The 18,048-nt window shown below is 41.0% G+C and overlaps 1 protein-coding gene across 2 annotated transcripts in view; it reads right to left on the minus strand.

Moving 5' to 3' along the window:
* unc5db (unc-5 netrin receptor Db) overlaps positions 1–18,048 on the minus strand; it is a 186,641-nt gene that overhangs the window by 59,975 nt on the left and 108,618 nt on the right. For both annotated transcript variants that reach the window (XM_051422069.1, XM_051422070.1), the window contains exons 3-4: positions 15,658–15,801; positions 12,772–12,875 (exon numbers count right to left, since the gene is read on the minus strand). In XM_051422069.1, the coding sequence (XP_051278029.1) occupies positions 12,772–12,875; positions 15,658–15,801 (248 nt within the window). The remainder of the gene's footprint in view (positions 1–12,771; positions 12,876–15,657; positions 15,802–18,048) is intronic.

An 18,048-nucleotide genomic window follows, 5' to 3' on the forward strand; every position in this document is an offset into this window, starting at 1 on the left:
ATTACAACTTGGATCTTATGTTGGTAGTTTGACAGCAGTGGAAGAACCAGCGGTCAGATGGTGAGACGGGTATCTGAAGCACTTTTTTGGAGGTAAAACCTAAAAAGTGAGCATGTGTTGTAATGTAATTTTTCCATTTTGCAATTAATTTAGGCTAACCTGGAGGTTTCCTTTAAATCTTGTCTGATCACCATGGCTGCTGGGTTCATGGGGAGTTCCACTGCTTGGCGCTTTATAACAGTTAGCCGGTCTGCTATTGAGTTGTAGGAAATGTAGGATCCAGTGTTTTTCGAGTTTGATCCACACTGGGTTAAAAAGGGGCTGAAAGTCAGGATAACTCAGCATCTGACAGACTGATTGCAAACTTTATTTTTTCATCTGTCTCTTGTGAGTCTCCTAACTTTCCAGAAATGGAGCTCTAAATCGCTTGAGTGTCTGTTAGTCAACTAGTTGTGACTTTATAGGCTGTTAAAGATTTCCACTAACACAAAAGTACTATCACAAATTTGCTTGGTTTGTCCAAATAATATTCTGGTGTCAGCTGCTGTAACCTTTTGTGTCTTGTTTCCTCCCACATCTCAAATTTGGAATCATTTTACCGTTTACAGGTTTGTATCAGACTGTCGATTTAAATAAATGTGCCAATTTCAAATGTCAAACTTTAACACTTGTGCTATCAGTGTCAGCACTGCTAATTTGACAGCTGGACACCTCATTTAGTTTACTGGGACACCAGTGCACTCAGACCTGTTCAGGGGATCACAAATGATGCTTTTGGCATGCATCATTGACAGCGAATGAGGTAATGACTTGTGAACAATGTCAGGTGTTTGAGGGTCACAGGTGAAACCATAAACTCAGTCAAATCATACTGTTGTGAAATGGATCTACAACAATACAACTGTATATACTCAGTTTCGGGTAATATTCAATTAACCGTGTAACGTAGTCAAACTCTTTAGTCAAACAGTTTAGAGAAGAGCGAAAACTTCTTTTGCATCAAGAAAAACCTTCTGTGGCGTTATTTGCTCTTCTTATAAGGAAAATACTCTCCAGTCTGCTCGGTGAATCCCAATGCTTTTCTTGCCAAGACACGCCCTGTGTAGCATTCACGCGTTAGGATTGGCCGGATCCCCACGCTTGTCAAGTGATGTACAGAAAGTGGATAAAAAAAGCTTTTACATAGTATACATAGGGCCAGTTCTAGGAAGAAGGTAGTGGTTGATGAATGGGTAAAAGGTAAAGTCCTACATCTGGGAGACTGGGGTTCAACTCCCACTGTTTTTTAGATGTAATAATTTTATATTTTTTGTCAAATTATCTTTAGTTTTTAGTTGTACTTCGATTAGGTTTAGGCAACAATACTACTTGGTTAGACACCTAGTGTTAAATCATGCCTGTAGCTCATGCTGTAGCTTCCAGTAGTTTCTCCAAAGATGCAGATTGGCCTGAACCACTGTGGCTGGACACAAGCACATAGCTTGAAGTCTGGCAAGATGGATTCTCGCGTGATCTCAAGGTTAGGTCGGACAACCTGTCATACAAACTAGTTTCAAGCATACTGATCCTTCTTCTTAGAAGATGCAGATCTCATATTTAAAGTCTCTTAGAAGATGCAGATCTCATATTTAAAGTCTCTCCCCTGTATAACCACAGCTAGGCAGCACAACCACCAACACTAAAGACATTAGGCAGTCAAAAGCAGCACTATAACCAATTACCAGCGACAGAGAGGAAAACTAATTATGAATTACAAACTTAGTGACGCTTTGGTGCTCCTACCCTGGTAAAGGAGCTGCATCGCTGCGTTTGCAAATTATATTCATAGTGTGGCAGAATGGGCTAGGCTGATGGATTTATAGGACGCACACAGGCACCCTTTATAATAAACAACACTCAGGCTGGATGCAAATAGGAAGTGCCTGTGGGCATGCAAACACTGGGTAAATAGAAATGACACACAGAGCCCAGGGATGATGGATTGCAGGTATATATTGACACAAATAAAAATGATAATGAACATCATAACACAGTAATCATTCCTCACATTGGATATTTTTTCAAACCTATTTGAGTCAATTGTACCAATGTTAGCAAGAGGAGGAATTTTTCTTTTTCATAGGAAAGGAGTACGAATATGGAGGCTGAAGCCCGTTTGCCTTGAAGAAAACTTGGAAGCCAATCTTCAAAGGCTCCCAGATTCTTCTGTACAATTAAAAGATAGCCTTTAGCGCTCTGATTTTACCTTCATCAGAGGTAAAGCGCTTAGCATCGTTGGTAGATAAGAAAATAGAGAGACAGAGGACCAGGGAACAGAGTCTAATTTTTCATGATTAAAGTCATCTGTCACTGAACGGGTGACACAAGTGGTGGCACCCCCCGCACCCGCCCCATCCTCCGACTCTTTATGTATTTATTTCAATTTTATCCTGGGAAATTTGCGACTTGAAAGAGGCAATTAACGTGTGGCACGAGCCGGCCCTCGCAGTGTTTAGGGCCACGCTGCACATTAGCTGTCTGTCTGCCGCTAACAGCCCTTGGGTAATGATGAAAAGATTCACCGAGCAGAAGGGAAGAGAGAGTGATACACAAAGAGAGGGGGAGAGAGAGAGAGGGGAAGGAGGGGGGAGGTGGCAGGAGAAAAAAAAAATGAAGGGACAAATACAAATTAGCCCGGCAAGTGTGTGGCAGAGGATGTGAGAAATGAATTGCCTAATTGGCACATTTGTTTCAATTAGGATGTGGTCATCAGTGTCAGCCTTGACGAAGGGGTTTCCAGGTGGGGCCCCACATCAGGGCTTCCTCCCTGTGATTTCAATACCCGGACCGCCCCTGAAGGTCACCTCCTCCAGCCCTGCACAGCAGCCAGGTCCTCTTATCTACCTAAGTACACACACACATCTCATTCAGATGACATTTGCTGATGATTAGATGCTGAGAAATGTGGCGGTTGAGGGGCAATTAGAGGACAGAAGAGCAATGTAACGGGTGACACCGCAGCCATCATCAAGACTTATGAGGAGAGCGCTGATCAAGACCTTGCCAGCTGACGCATTTTTCCATGTGCTTGTGTGCCTCATCGCCCCACTCCTGGGTCTAATGGTCATTTGATGTCATGGTGACGCAGTACAAATGGCGCGCTTCAGTACAGAAGAGAAATCTGTCTGCTGAGTCATGCTTAGGTGTGACAATTTAGCATGATCTCCTCCCCTTCGGGCAAATCTCAGCCGCCTGTGGTAAAGCCGGTGTTGGTGGCGGAACTTTTTAATTGCAGAGTATCTCGTCAACGCAATTACATGGATTGAGCGCCTCTGTCAGGCGCACCCTGGGGACCAGGGGACGCCGACGGGATCCGCTGAGCAGCATATCACAAACCATACCGCCAAGCATGGAGATAATCCCCCCAACGGATCCCCCCACCCGCAACCAATCAGCAGTACATGTAAAGAAAGGCATGCTCATTGCCCCCCACCCCCCTGCATACACACACAGACACACACAGATACCCGCAGACACTTTGAACTCAGCGTGGCTCAGTGTATTCATACGAACGGCAAGCCTGACAGCAGCAGGTAGAGTCAGAGGGAGCTATCTGCAGCTTGGCTCTGCCCTCCCGCTCCGGAGGTTAATCAGAAAAGATACGGGGAGAACACAAAGTGGGCCTGCGTCGCCCATCCGCCTCCCCGTTGCTTCCCAAATGCCACCTCTCCTCCCCTCCGAGCAATGTGGCACTGCATTACTATTCCACCCCGATCCGTCTTATCTTAACGAAATAAATAGAGGGAGCTCCCAGCTTGGGCCTTGGCTGGGGGGATGTAATTGCTTAGCTTAATAATGAAGCTCATCATCTGCTCTCTAAGAGACTTTCTCTGACCTATGAGAAAATAACAGAGGCGCTCGGCAGCGGGATGGGAAAGTAGAAACAAGTGCAGAGGAGGCAGGAGGTGGGACAGAGTTAAATGCTAACTTGTTTTGGAGTAGCATCGCAAATGTCTTTGTGAAGCTCAACAGAGAACAGCTTGTATCACAGTGCAGAAGCATTTAGTTGATTCCCCTTTGTGTCGTAGCCCGCGCTGTCTACCTGAGCTACTGTAGATCAAGGGGATTCATCTTGGATTAAAGGCTTTCATTCAGGGAAGTTGAAATTGGCTTCCAGTTTGGCTGTTCATTTCACACTTTCTCTCAGAGTAACCTCTCAAAAGAAACTCATTATACAGGGTGCTCATGGACTTCTTTCTCCCCGAGTTAAAAGATCTGCTCTGCATTCACACCCCCTGATATCTGTGAAGTAAAAGTGGGGGATTGGTTTTGGATCGGGAGCACCGAAACGAAATTACAAATAAACTGCTTCAACGTTCTATTAACCATAGGCAAATTAGAGTATCTGCTCTTTGGAAACGAAGTATGAAGGAATTTTTGTTGCAAAACACTTGAGAATTTGAATGTTGCAGTTTACACTCGCAGACAATATTCACACACCCGTGTCCTAAATGTGAATTAACAGCAAACACCCACAAGTGTTTTTCTGTTGATTAACTGTTGAATGGAATTCTGAAGATGTCTGGGCATTAGAGTTGAAGCCTCTCTCAGTTCGCCTGACTAAGAAATGTTTTATAAATGTGGAGAGACAATAACAATTGATGTAACAGCATTCTACCGTACAGTTCGGATATGTTTACTTTTCAGCTATTTTTGAAGTCTTAGTGGATTTATTCACTTAAAATGGCTTACAGTGCAACATTTCAAATTCCACACAGTCAATAACTACTTCCACAGGGGTATAAAACTAAAACTGATTAAAAAGTTTTAGGTTTTATTTTTTACTCTAGGGAGAGAGCACATTTTCATAAAATTCCCTTTCAGATTTTTTTGTTTAAGATAACATTTGTGTCATATCTTACAAACCTAAGCTGAGAAAAGGTCTTTAAAAGGTCCAGTATCTAACGTTTAGGATGATCTATTGGCAGAAATGGAATATAGTAACTAGAAAATAGTTCACTTAGAATGAGCTGTTTTTATCTGATGCCGTGGGTCGCCTTCCATGGAGTCCGCCATGTTGAACTGCCATGTTTCTACAGGAGCCCAGAAGGGACAAACCAAACATTGGCTTTGCACCCTGCTTAGTTTCTCCTTCATGCTTGGAAGGGGAGGGTGAAGTTGTTACCTGCAATAACATCGCTACATGTCTGTAATAACTGCTTTGTATTTAGAATGAATATTAAACTCAGAGTTTCAGATCCAGTAAAAAGCCTAGACACTCCTTCTGCTCTGCATGCTGGGACTTTGTTTGCATTCTTTGGAAAGATCTGAATCTGGAAAAAGAACGACAACTGCAATGCAAACCAGCCTGGTCTGGAACTAACAGGAGCAACTAAACAGGAATTTTACTGGTCAGACATTACGTCGACTATTCACTACATCCATCATTGTCGTATTTGGTAGACCTGTACAATCTAATGCAATGCAGCACAACTGTTCTGCCATAAAATATTTATTATACCTATAATGCTTTTGTTGACACTGTCACAGACGTGTTGATACAATTCTTTGTATTATACTGGGAAGTATTTCTAATATTCTACCCTCCTCATCATGTGTAAATAGGGAGGACAAAAAGAAGTTAGAAACACCTCTCAATATAATGTAGTGCAGCACAAAGCACCTTTAACCATGACCTCATTTACACATTTCCAACAAACTCTCCAAAAACTGAACATTAATTAGCTTTGTAAAGTTGTATCAGACTGCATCACATTGTACAGATGTACCTAATAAAATGGCCACTGTGTCTATTATCACCTTATGAAGCTGTTATGGCTAACTTGTTAACATGTTTACAGTCGCCCATTCACAAATCCAGCATACGACTTAGCGGCATTAGCATTCAATTGGAACATTCTGTCCACCTGGTGAATATCCGTCCATTATTCACTCTCCTTTTACCCGTTTTGGTCTCTACAGTACCAGCTCCTGTGAATTATCTGGCTTTGTTACCTGCTAGATATTTAACTTTCTTCTCCACATAGTTATATTTGGTGCTGGGCTGGTAGTGTACCATGGGCTTATCAGAGCTATTTGCTCAAAACACTGTTTGCTAAGCATGGAGATGAGGTTGATGACAGTGGAGTTTGCTTGCCCAAAAATCAAAATGATGAGCTAAAGGAGGCTAAAAGGCTCAGAAGAGCTGTGGGGAACTGCATAGTTAATTATAACTCGCTGTGGGTTTAACACTTTCATATAGCACATAGTCCTTTGATCCATTGTTGATATGAAAAATATTTAACACGTCAGCTTTAAGACTTGTTTCACAGCTTGGGCTAAAAGTGATTTGTTCTTAGTTGGAAAGATACAGGATAGTATGACATCTGCGTAAGGCACACAGCATTATCGAGGACCACAGCAACCCAGCACACAGACTGTTCTCCTTGTTACCGTCTGGCAGACGATCCACAAGCATGGCTGCACGTACCAGAAGACTCAAGTTTTTACCACCTTCTCAACTCATCAACCTAAAAGCACTGCTGTGACTGTGAAGTGCACTTTCAACTATATCTGCTGCTTTTGTACCAGGACTGATAAATACACAATGTGCATCTGTATACAACTACACAATCTTTTTTCATATAGTCATATAATGTGTATATTTATATTTTTATATATATATAGTATGTTTATATATTCATAACAGTGATACTTCTTCAATACTCAGCATATTAATATATACTTAAGTATAACATATACACATATTTATATACCTATATTTTATCTCATCTCATTCCATTTTTATTTTAATCTTTCTTTCTTTTTCTTTACCTTATTTTATCTTTATATGACTGGTGCTGTTATTGTGACTGGCACTGCTACTGCTGAGCTGACCTGTCTCTTCTCGTCCGACACATTCCATTGTACCGCTGACCCTGTGACAAATAAAACCGTACTGTTCTTGTACTGTACTGAGTTTCTCACTATGTTGACATCAGCACTAGTGCTCAACTGTGATTTCCATGTCAGTATTTTTATGACCGCAACAGAGCATGAAACATGTATTTTACTCATGTTTTTTATTGTTTTTTCTTGAATGTGCTTTTGAGTGCAGCTCACAATGCCGTCTCATGCTTCCCAATAGGGCGGTTCTACATGCACTCACTTTACTCACACTGTTGTGGCACATGTGCTGCAGAAGTGATTTGGAGACCTGTGACTTGAAGGTACCGCAGGGAGACAACTAAAGAGGTGTGGGGATGACAGTCCTCTGGCAGGCACGGCCGCTCAGAGGAGCAGGTAAAACAAGCTTTTCCTGTCTTTTTCTTAGTCATCTAAAACAACATACAACTCCCAATACTACAAAAATGTCAATCCTGCTGATATGTCTGATATGCAGTGAGTTATATTTTTATCACTTGTATATAAGACTTTACAGTGACCGCTACTGTCACGGAAAGGTCTTTGAATAGAGTTGGTTCTCATATAGTGATTAATTACTGTGATAGAAATGCATTAACAGAATATTGATTTATATGATGATTTACTGAGGCTTACAATGTTTACATTAAAGGCTGAAAAATGAATGCTGTTACAATAAATAACCTATACACACACACACACTTATGCACAAATACAATGCCTCATTTGACTTTCAGTGCAACATTTTCAATAACAATGTCTAAAACGTCTGATTATCAGTTTGTTCTGGCTCCTCAATTCTAGTACAGAGGCTTGTAACAACACATTATGTGATAACACCTCATTGTGTAATAATTTGATAACATGTTACCATTTCCACTTCATTATGTAATAACACCCACACATTTTGTATAATATACTGGTGTTTAACAACCAGACACTAAAGGAAAATAATGAGGTAAAAACACAATAAAAGTGGTCTTCATACCTTATAGAGGTCTAACAAAAGAATTCAAAATGTGGGCAGAGTTTTTGTATTATTAATGCATCATCCCTGAGAGTTATATTTAGCTTCCCTGATGGAAAAGTGAGACTGAGATTTTGCATGATTTATACCTCTAAACACAAACAGATGATTTTTTTTCATCCCAAATGTTTGATTTAATCAATAACAATTCAATGTGGTATTTGATTGATGTTAAATTATAGCATCTTTTGATTAGAATGATAAAACAAAAGTACACCTGTAAATCAGAATATAAATATGGTAAACAAATCATGCAGAGGAGAACGTTTGGTTTTGTGAGTCCTGAGTAGTGTCTGCAGAGCTTACCAGCTCTACCAATCAGAAGTTTAGGACAGAAGCTATGTAGCCTGAAAGGCTATGTAGCCTACACACAAAGCAACAACTTAGATCTCATTTTGTCACCTCACAGCTAGTGTGAAAGCCATCCATGGTCCAGTATGTGACTTGATCTGGAAACCTGAAACGTCCAGTGCACTTTGCAAACTTTTGAAATCAAAAATATCTACATATTGATAGATTCAGGATTTTTTAATGAGGAAGAGGGAGAAGATATCATTTTGAGAGTTTTTTCGCAAGGTATTTGAACTCTTTTGTAGAAAAGTAAGGCACAAATTATTATTCAAAGCATAATATTTTATGTTTTAAAACAGTAGCTCTCAAATGGGGCCCATGGGAAAAATATAAAGGGAATTATTAAGAAAATTAAAATTACTTACAACTGTTGAGAATGGAAGTTGCAGCCCTAAATGTCATCTTCAAGCAATAATAAACGTGTCTCTATCTAAGCTCAGTATCAACTAGATACTAGAAAAGCAAGTACTGATAATCTCATCTCCAGTTCATAGTACAGTATAATACTGACTCCAACAAAACAAAACTGAAAAGAGAAGTGGAAAAACATGCCAAATGTTTCTTGAAAACATACAGTCTAATGGGACAGGTAAGTGGATGGAAAGAATGGCAGTACATTACAGCACTGTCAGAAATATATCTATTATATATCTACTCCCTCATGCAAATAAATACCTCCAGAGTCAACGAGACATTCCTGACAGACTCTTGCTTAAATAAACCGTTGGAACCCCATGATACAAAATGATTCCACTGCGAGTGCCTGGAGACTCATTAGCTCACTCTGACATCCTTGCTGACGAGGGTGATTTCCAAACGCACCCTTCAGAAGCCCAGTGTTTGCGCCGCCAACCACAGGCTTGCACTCTATTGGGCCTGCGCTGTGTCCGCTACAGTGGCATCCATCCTGCAGCTGCACTCTGAAACCTCACACTACCACACTTATGGACGCCATCTCAATATTTCATGGACGAGGTGCACTGATATTGACTCGGCTGAGGATATCTGCCTTGTGCTCTCTACATTATTCACTCCCATCTCTTGTGGCTGGGCTCATTTGTGTTGACAAAGGACTAGATGGCAGGATGTGATTCAGTCTGTCCTGCTCAGATTCAACTATTTTTATCCCTGCCATGGACTCTGCGGCGCTGGAACGACATCACTCCTCTATTTCCATGTTGAATCATTTATACAGCGCAGGGTCGGAGGTTGACCTCCGCTTAAATCTGCTCCCTGCACACATCAATTACACATCCATTGTTCTTGCTGATTGTCACTGGGCCAAATACCGTACAGAAGGAGAGGAATGTGCACTTTTCGTGACGTTTTTTCAGAGACATTTAAATGCTATATTTGCCCCACAAGTCGGTCTCGCAGGTTGATAACGCTGCGAGAAGCATCTGTTCTCCGTCTCACTGGGAGCAGCGGTGTAAGTTGCCACAAGGTATGATTTAAATGCTAAAACCACCAGAGCAACAATTCACAGTGAAGTGCTATTTAGCAGGTAAACAATGTTAAATACTGCCAAGCCGCGCTGCTGTGGTCCTGCTAGTTAGCAGGGCCGAGCACTGCCGACCGTATCTCCTCTGCACTGCTATGCGTCTCTTTTTCAGGGGGCGCCTGTGTGCGGCTTAGGAGGTAGAGCCGGTAGTCCAATATTCAGAAGGCTGATGGTTCAATCCCTGGCTCCTCCAGGATGTATGTTTAAGTGTCCATGCCACCGTGGACACCAGTAAAATATGCAACTGGTAGATTTGCTTCATACACCAGCCTTGAAAGCAGTGACCTATTGAGTGGCTAGTAACGTTTGAACATTCATTGGCCATTTGGCCAGTGGACAAATGCATCATTTTGCACCCTGGTTTTTGGGCACGATACTGAGGTCCCAAGTTGTTTGAGTGTGTGCGAATGGGTGAGTGGTTTGAAGACAGTCCAGGTACCTTCTGACAGTGTTCTGCTCTCTGTACTTTGTACTTGTACCTGAATCTCTGTTGTTAGTTCCACTGCACAATATTAGCCTTATTTTGCTTTTTACTGATTGTATTCAGCCCTATTGGAGTTCTATTCAGGGTTGGATCCAGAAGGCTGGCATGGGTTGGTAGTGCCCCAGTCACCCCTGTTTGGTGCTTATGCTTTCAAACATAACACATTCATTTAGATTAATTTAAAAAATGTGATAAAAATGGATATTAATTAAATTATTTTTTATACTGTGATAGGCTTAAGTCCAGTGAAAAACTATGAAAATTGATTTCTAATGCCACCTTTAGATATTTATATTCATTGCTTTACTAAAGTGAAGAGAATGTAATGTTTTTGAGTTCAAATATCTTCATTTGGGGGCTTTTCCAAGCAAGTATTGATATATGTAATTGTTTGCAATTAAATCAGAATATATATTTCTGCAACTCCCTAAGGGGCCACTCTCTGGCCACCCTATCAATATTTCTCTAGATCCGCCCCTGGCTGTGTTAAGTTAACTGCTGATGCAAAACGAATATTTCTTCCATTTTGAGGAAGTAATAGAAAATCCAGTCTGCTGTTAGACGTGCTATTCTTCAATAAAAACAGGTCTAATCAACCAGACATTGACATTCTCTGTGTTATTTGGGGAGCGGATCAGGATTTTAAATATCACAGGGAGGAATAGTACAAGCAGAAACAGCCAGAGTGAGCTGAAAAGGGCTGCAGGCGACATGCTCTTACTGTGGTTTGTGACCAGCTCGCCTCCAACATGTCATCATGGTACTTTACCACGCTGTGCAGTGCAGTGGAAAAACACGGCCTGGCTAGGCGTGACTACCTCCCCTACTATAGAAATACCCTACAGTATTAGTGGATTAGAACAGAATTCGTATGTTTCACCCTGAGCCATCTCATAAAGATTGTCCTGATACATGTAAATATTGACTGTGTTTACATACACATTAATATTCCAGTTATGGTCAGGCTTTTGGAGTATCCCTTTTATAGCCCTTTCCCACTGGAAATGTGTGTATGATGTGGGTCTTTAGCCTGTCACAGCTGTCACAGGTTAATCTCTCGTTTTCACCCTGAGGAGAGACTCCACTCTGCAGTGTAGCCTCACACACTTCACTGATAAGCACAAGAATTACACTGAATAATTACCAAATAAAAATTCTCTCCCGCTACCCATATTCTTCTCTGTCTCACTTTTGTTCGCCCACACACATGCGCTTTCTTTGTCTTTCTCTCTCTCTCGCGCGCGCTTTTCCGGTCAGTGGGTTAAATGATGTTTAAATGTCAATATAGCTCAATCAAATTACGTCCCTAATAGAGACACCTGGTTGACATGTTAGGGATGCAATTAATGATTATTCTCTCAGTGACTCAATTGTTTGGTCTATAAAATGTTAGATAACAAGGAAACATACCTATCATAATAATGTCTTTTGGTTTTACAAATATACAGTTTACTATGATAGAAGACTCGAAAATATTCCAAACATTCACAACGGAGAAGCTGGAACCAGAGAACTGTGTAATAATGGACTGTAAAATCCATTCGACTTAGATTTTCAGGTCAACACAATATTTAGTTGGCTGAGGCACGTTCATTGCAGGTTTAACCTGCATTTGATGGGGTCATATCCTGGTTCCAAAAACATGAATAAGACCCCCATGTTTTTAAGAAACCTGAATGCTATGCAGTACACCGAAAGAAACTGGGGCACTGTGACATGTTCACACCTGATCATTTTAAGTCCTGTGCTGGTGTGTCCACAACTTGAGTTATGTTGGAGCCTAAACTGTCACTAAAACAACAAAAACATGATGATAAAAAATGGCTACATGCTGAAGTCTGACACTGGCAATGCAGTGGATTAGGAGCAGGCACTATGGATAAAATCCTCTTCTCACAGCATTGGGTATACTATATAGTATAGGTACATAATAATAATAATAATGTGGTCGTTTTTCTGGAAGCCATTGGAAATTAATGGATAAAAAAGCCAGAAAATCCCTTACAGATCAAGATGCTTAATCACATTTATGCAAAAATCTGAACAGTCTCATAAGAACATTAAAAATAAATGTAACGTTAATTTAGAGGCAGTACAGTAAATTCCTCTGATTGTTGACACATTTACATTGTCTCAACATATATATAATCATATCCCTACAAAGGCTGAAGTGTTATTGAGGCTCTTATCCATTGTCAATAATCAGATATAGAAGTTCGATCCATCAGTGTGGTAAATGCATGAGAATCTGGGCAGACAAAATGACGGATCTAATAAAAGACAAACCAGCACAGATGATCACAAACCTGGCTAATATTAGAATCATGTATATTGTGACTGACTACCATGACTAACTTTTTAAAGGTCAGAGAAAGCGGAGCTGAAGGTAAAACCTGAGCAGTTTCACTCGCACAATAAGCATGGCCGCTCTGATGCAGATCTCCTCTGCTCAGTGGGAGTATAAGCTTCCCACTGTGCAGGAGGAGCGAGGGGCGATGGCCTTACCTCCGCCACAGGCACTCCCTCTGGAGGGCGACAGTGCAGAACGATCATCCCGTTGATTGGCACCTCCTTCCCCTGGGGGTCCTGCTCAAAGTTTTTCCTCAGGTCTGTGTGGGGAGATAAGAGGCAGCTGTCAGGTGTCAAGTGTTACGGTCAGCCCGGCCTCAATCCTCTTCAGCAGCTAACACGCCGGCCTGCCCCTGGCTCTGCACGCCACGACCTTCAAAACCCACTACAGCCTGTATAAGATAGAGAGGATCCCATGGCCCTGTGCCGAGTAATCTGTTGACAAGGTGGTTTGGAGGATACACTGGATGGAGGAAGTGCACAAGGATTGCTCTGATCATCCCGGGCATTCATGTGCACACAATAGTGACAGATCCCATTCTGCCCATTCTCAATACTGCCTTTGATAGGTTATTGCACTGCTGCTATCCACTGAAAAGCTTTAAAATGTCAGCCTTTTTGGAAAGTAGGAATGTGCCTTTGAAATTTCAACATGGGTTATGAATGGGTTTCATGTAGCCTAGGATCATGAGCAATTCACTGCATATAAGGGATCCAAATACAGGGAGGAGACTCTGTCATCGTGCCTCAGAATCTCAGTTCAGCTGGCAAGTGGGTAAGTGCAAAGACAATGATATGCAAATCCAAGCAGATCAAGATTTTGACATCACATCATATTTAAACTCAAATTCTTACTTCCCTCCTTTAGAGGACAAGAAAAGACTTCTTTAGTATGTGATTTCTCTCAGCTTTCTCTTCAGGGCTACATAAAAACATTAAATTCTGCACAGAGGAGGGCTCCTAGATAACCTATAACGCCCTCTGGCAGCAGTATTGGATTTGGACACCAACTGGCTGTGAATAGCTGATTGTGTCTAAACTTGATCAGACAGCATTCGTTTCTGGGCATTGATTATTTCACCGCTGATAAATCTGATTCATTTTCCGCTAAGATAATGTCAGCATGCTGTGTTTACATAGTTTGGTCCAAAAGAAACGTCTACCAATGTCCCCTTTTTTTATCTCCAGTCTGTATGGGGTTGAAGTCACATGGACACACATTGTAAATCAGTTTTGGTGACCTGTCATTCTGCATGATCATAATACTATGGGGGACCTCCAGGGAAAAATCAGGAGCTTTTTTTCCAGTTACTGACAGCCAGTCATGCTTTACCTCACTGCACTTGAGGGCTTTATTTTTTATCTGCTTTTATCTTTCATTTATTTTTTCCATTTATATTCTGCTCTGGTGGTCACAAGAAATAACTGGACACAAGCTGTAATCAGTTCTATTTGATCCATACAAGTGTCATATATGTGACTTAAAAGTCCAGTGTGTAACATTTAGGAGGATCTATTGGCAGAAATGGAATATAATATTCATAGGTATGTTTTCATTAGTGTATAATCATCTTTGTTATCTACATTGTCTGTTCGTACGTTGTCTGACAAACCAAGTACTGATTTTAGATAGGGCTTTTTGTGTTTTCGCGGCCACCATAGTTTCTCCTACACGCTTGGAAGGCAGGCAGTATTCAGTTGGTCGCAATCTACAACTTCACCGCTAGATGCCACTAAATCCTACACTTTGGTCCATTTGATGTTTGCGTCATAAATGAACAACATCAGTTTGACTGGAAGTGGGTTGAGATCTCAGTTCATTTGTATTATCAACATACTGTAGGGGGTTGGATGAAAATTCTAATCAGCCTGAATGAACAGAAATAAAAGGACAAACACACCGGAGTTAACTTAAAGTCCAACTGAAATCACAATTATTCATCACTGCTCACAGTCCAAAATCATGTCAAAGTGACCTTATTTTTTAATTTATTCATTGTGACATGCTTCCACGGCCAGGGGTAGGAAAAGTCAAAGTAATCCTGCTCTGCTAACTCCAACTTACAGGCTAAGGACAGATGGTATTTTGTTAGCAGTTTAGCATATTAACTAACCAGTGTTGACATTAGCAGTTCTGTTCTGAACTGGTTACAGCTTGAGAAGGTAATGTTGGAAAAACTAACAAGAAAGGGCTAGATTTTGAAAAGTTCCCGATCAACAAATCATTTCATTTGGCCCGAATGAAATGATTGGCTGGGCTTAATACACGTCTGTGACAGCCACACATATTGGGGTTCTTTCCTTTTCCTTTCCCTTTTCCGAGCATTTCATTTATTGCTTGCTGTCGGGATGAAAGGAGAATTTCAAGCTAGTGTGGATTGTTTCACTCTTTATGTGTTTCAGGCTGCTGTCTGAGACTGAAATGACTGAAATTTGCTGTCTTCAGAAAGGTTCTCTAACTATGTAGCCAGAGCACTAACAGCATTCCAGCTGCTTAATGCACAAACATATAGATTTGACCCTTCGTTTTCTTATAGCAGACCATAGGACATGTATCTAGAGCAGACGTGTATACTGCAGCAGAAAAACAATTTCATTGAGGGGAAGATGAATGTCTGTACAAAACAATTTTCAGTCTGACTTGACCTGAATACGATCAGTGTGAACAAAATCTAAGCCTACTGTATCAAGGCAACTTATCTGTCTTAGTGTAAACACTACTGATTAGCACAGTAGTTGATTTAGTATACATAAGTTTCAGGTACTAGTTTCACCTACACCAACACTGGTAGATTTATTTGGCTTTATTCAAGTTTATTCAAGCCAATTGAACTGATTGTTTAAAAGCTGTAACTTAGGACTGATATAGACAATAAGGCCAAAGACAAGATAGTTTACTTCATTTGGAAACCCACCCATCTCCTCAGACTATTCCCTTGTCAGTTCAACAGTTTTCTTGCCATATGTTGCCAGATGCATGTTACATGAAGCTTTGTGACACAGTTGCGACAGCACTGATCACTGAGGTGTTTCCATACTCACAGGCGATGCGGACAGTAGCCTTGCGACTCTTGGAGGTGCCCAGGTGGCTCCAGGCGACACAGAGACACCAGTAGTCCTCGGGGCCATGGAAATCCTCCACCTGCTGGCGGGATACATTGATCATCACCTCACGCACCTTCAGCCCTGTGACGACAGAGAAGATAAGAGAGTTAGAAACTACAATACAGTACATGGGCTGATGCGTTGGGGTTGGATATGGTTAGTTTGATTGGCTCTTACATAACCCATTGGTTCCTAACAACGTGTTGAATTTAGGGTCAGGTTTGTTTTGTTGTGTAGCCTAACATTTCGGTCGGTTTCGGATTTTATTATTTTCAGCTACGTATATTAATAAATGTCTCTCTCTCTGCCTTTCTGACTGAGCCAATTCCCACTGGGAAGCAGGAAGAGAGGCAGAGCATTGCCAATGCATTGCATTAGCTTGGCGAGCTACCTGCCACATTCATCAGGCAAATACTAGGATAAGGCAAAGGTGATCTTGTTATGAACTTACAGGTAAAGCTGATTTTCTGCATTGGTCTAACCAGTGTGCAAACTATGCCATGGCTTTTTTTTTTTTTTTTTTACAGTGGTGGGGTTTTTTTCGATGGCAAAAATAGCACCCTCATGCAGGGTGCCTGCATGAATTATGCATTGATAACCCAACTTCACACACAATCCGTGGTGATAGAAAAATAGAAATGCATGGCAAAAATAGCATATTGTCAATATTTTAGACTTTACCTCCAAAAATGTTTTAAATTGTGTTTCATGTCTTACTCATGTTTTACTAAGAGGACCCAGCTCCTGTAGTTTGCACCCTGGGTCTAACTTATATAATATTATAATATATAATCTAATATGTTATTGCCATTGCAGAATGAATTATTTCATATTTGTGAGAATGTGTTACTTTGTATTTTGACAAGTCTGAAGATCAAAGTTATTGCAGTTCATATTGAGGGGAAGATGAATGTCTGTACAAAATGTAAGCTCACTGTGTGCAGCAGTTTGGATAAAACTGGTGGGCCGGCCAACTGACAAACCAACACAGCCACCCCTAGAGCCATGCCACTATCATGGTATTCAAATATTAGGTCAGGTTCAGTTTAGTAAGTTCTGAAATGTGCATTTACAGGCTGTGTTCAGGCCTTTGTTTAAGGCACATGCAGCACTACAGTTAAAGGAGAAAACTGCCATGGGAAAGCCCTGTATTCTAAATAAGGGTCCTTGCAGAATCTTTAATCAATACCTCAATACGTATACAGGCGTGCGTCAGTGATCAATGGGTTTTACAGGATTAGCTATGCATAAGTTCTTAGGAAAGGCTGACACACTTCCTAAATCAGTGCATTCTACCCCTCTCTTCTGAGCTGTGAGAGCACGGCTAAGGAAATTGGCAGAAACACAGTCCCTCAGGGGCCTCTACTGTATGTTTTGAGCGCTCAGTGCTGCTAACAAGGGGAAAGCTAAATCAGCTGTAGCAGAATTAGCATTAATAATTTGGACTACACTTATCCACTTCAAAGAGCATGTGTAGGCTCGCTGTGCAAGCGACACACGGACAATATACCATATTATGTAACACAAAAGGCATGAGAACACAGCACGATGCACAATGCTCTTATTCCATTGAATGCATTAAAGAAAGAAAAAAAAGACACTCTATTTGAAAATCCTCTTTGGCAACATGCTGCGAGCCCCCGGTTGGAAATGTTCATCAACCTGTCAAATAGCTTGAGACGGGTACAGGGCGCCCATTTTTAGTCATCGGCTTAGGGCCTGTCACATGTGTTTTCTTGCTGCTCCTCAGAGCTTTTTACAGCCTGCAAGTAGCACCGGGGCAATATGACAAAAATTATGATCAGGATATTGTTTTCCATATTGATCAATACTGATTTTTATCAGGGAGTACACATTATTTTTATCTGTTCAGCCAACTAAATTATCTATATTCATATCCATACTCCATAGCTAGAATAAGCGTGGCTTATACCGAATGTGGGTGCTGCATAATCCACAAGCTAACCAGACTCGGTTAATCAATCTAGGAATGACTGAAGCCTGAAGAAACCAGAGGGTTCATAAATTAAACTTTAGAATATAGTTTACTAACATAACAATAGAATAACATAAACATTTAACTTTGCCAACATGCCTTATCGCTGGGATGGTACATTTTCAAGGTGATGGGTTTCCCATCTTGGTTGGAAATATACCTTCAGTTAGATGGTATATTTCGCAGTCCATCTTAATCTGGACTTCACTTTTAAGATATCTAGCCCACTTATATATTATTATTATATACATTATATAATTGAAGTCATGTTACTCTTCTTGTCGACAATGTCCTCAGCCTTGCAGGATAACGTTAGATAACTTGGAGTTCAC

This window comes from Dicentrarchus labrax, unplaced genomic scaffold (assembly GCF_905237075.1).
Source record: "Dicentrarchus labrax unplaced genomic scaffold, dlabrax2021, whole genome shotgun sequence".
In the NCBI taxonomy this organism is placed as follows: Eukaryota; Metazoa; Chordata; class Actinopteri; family Moronidae; genus Dicentrarchus; species Dicentrarchus labrax.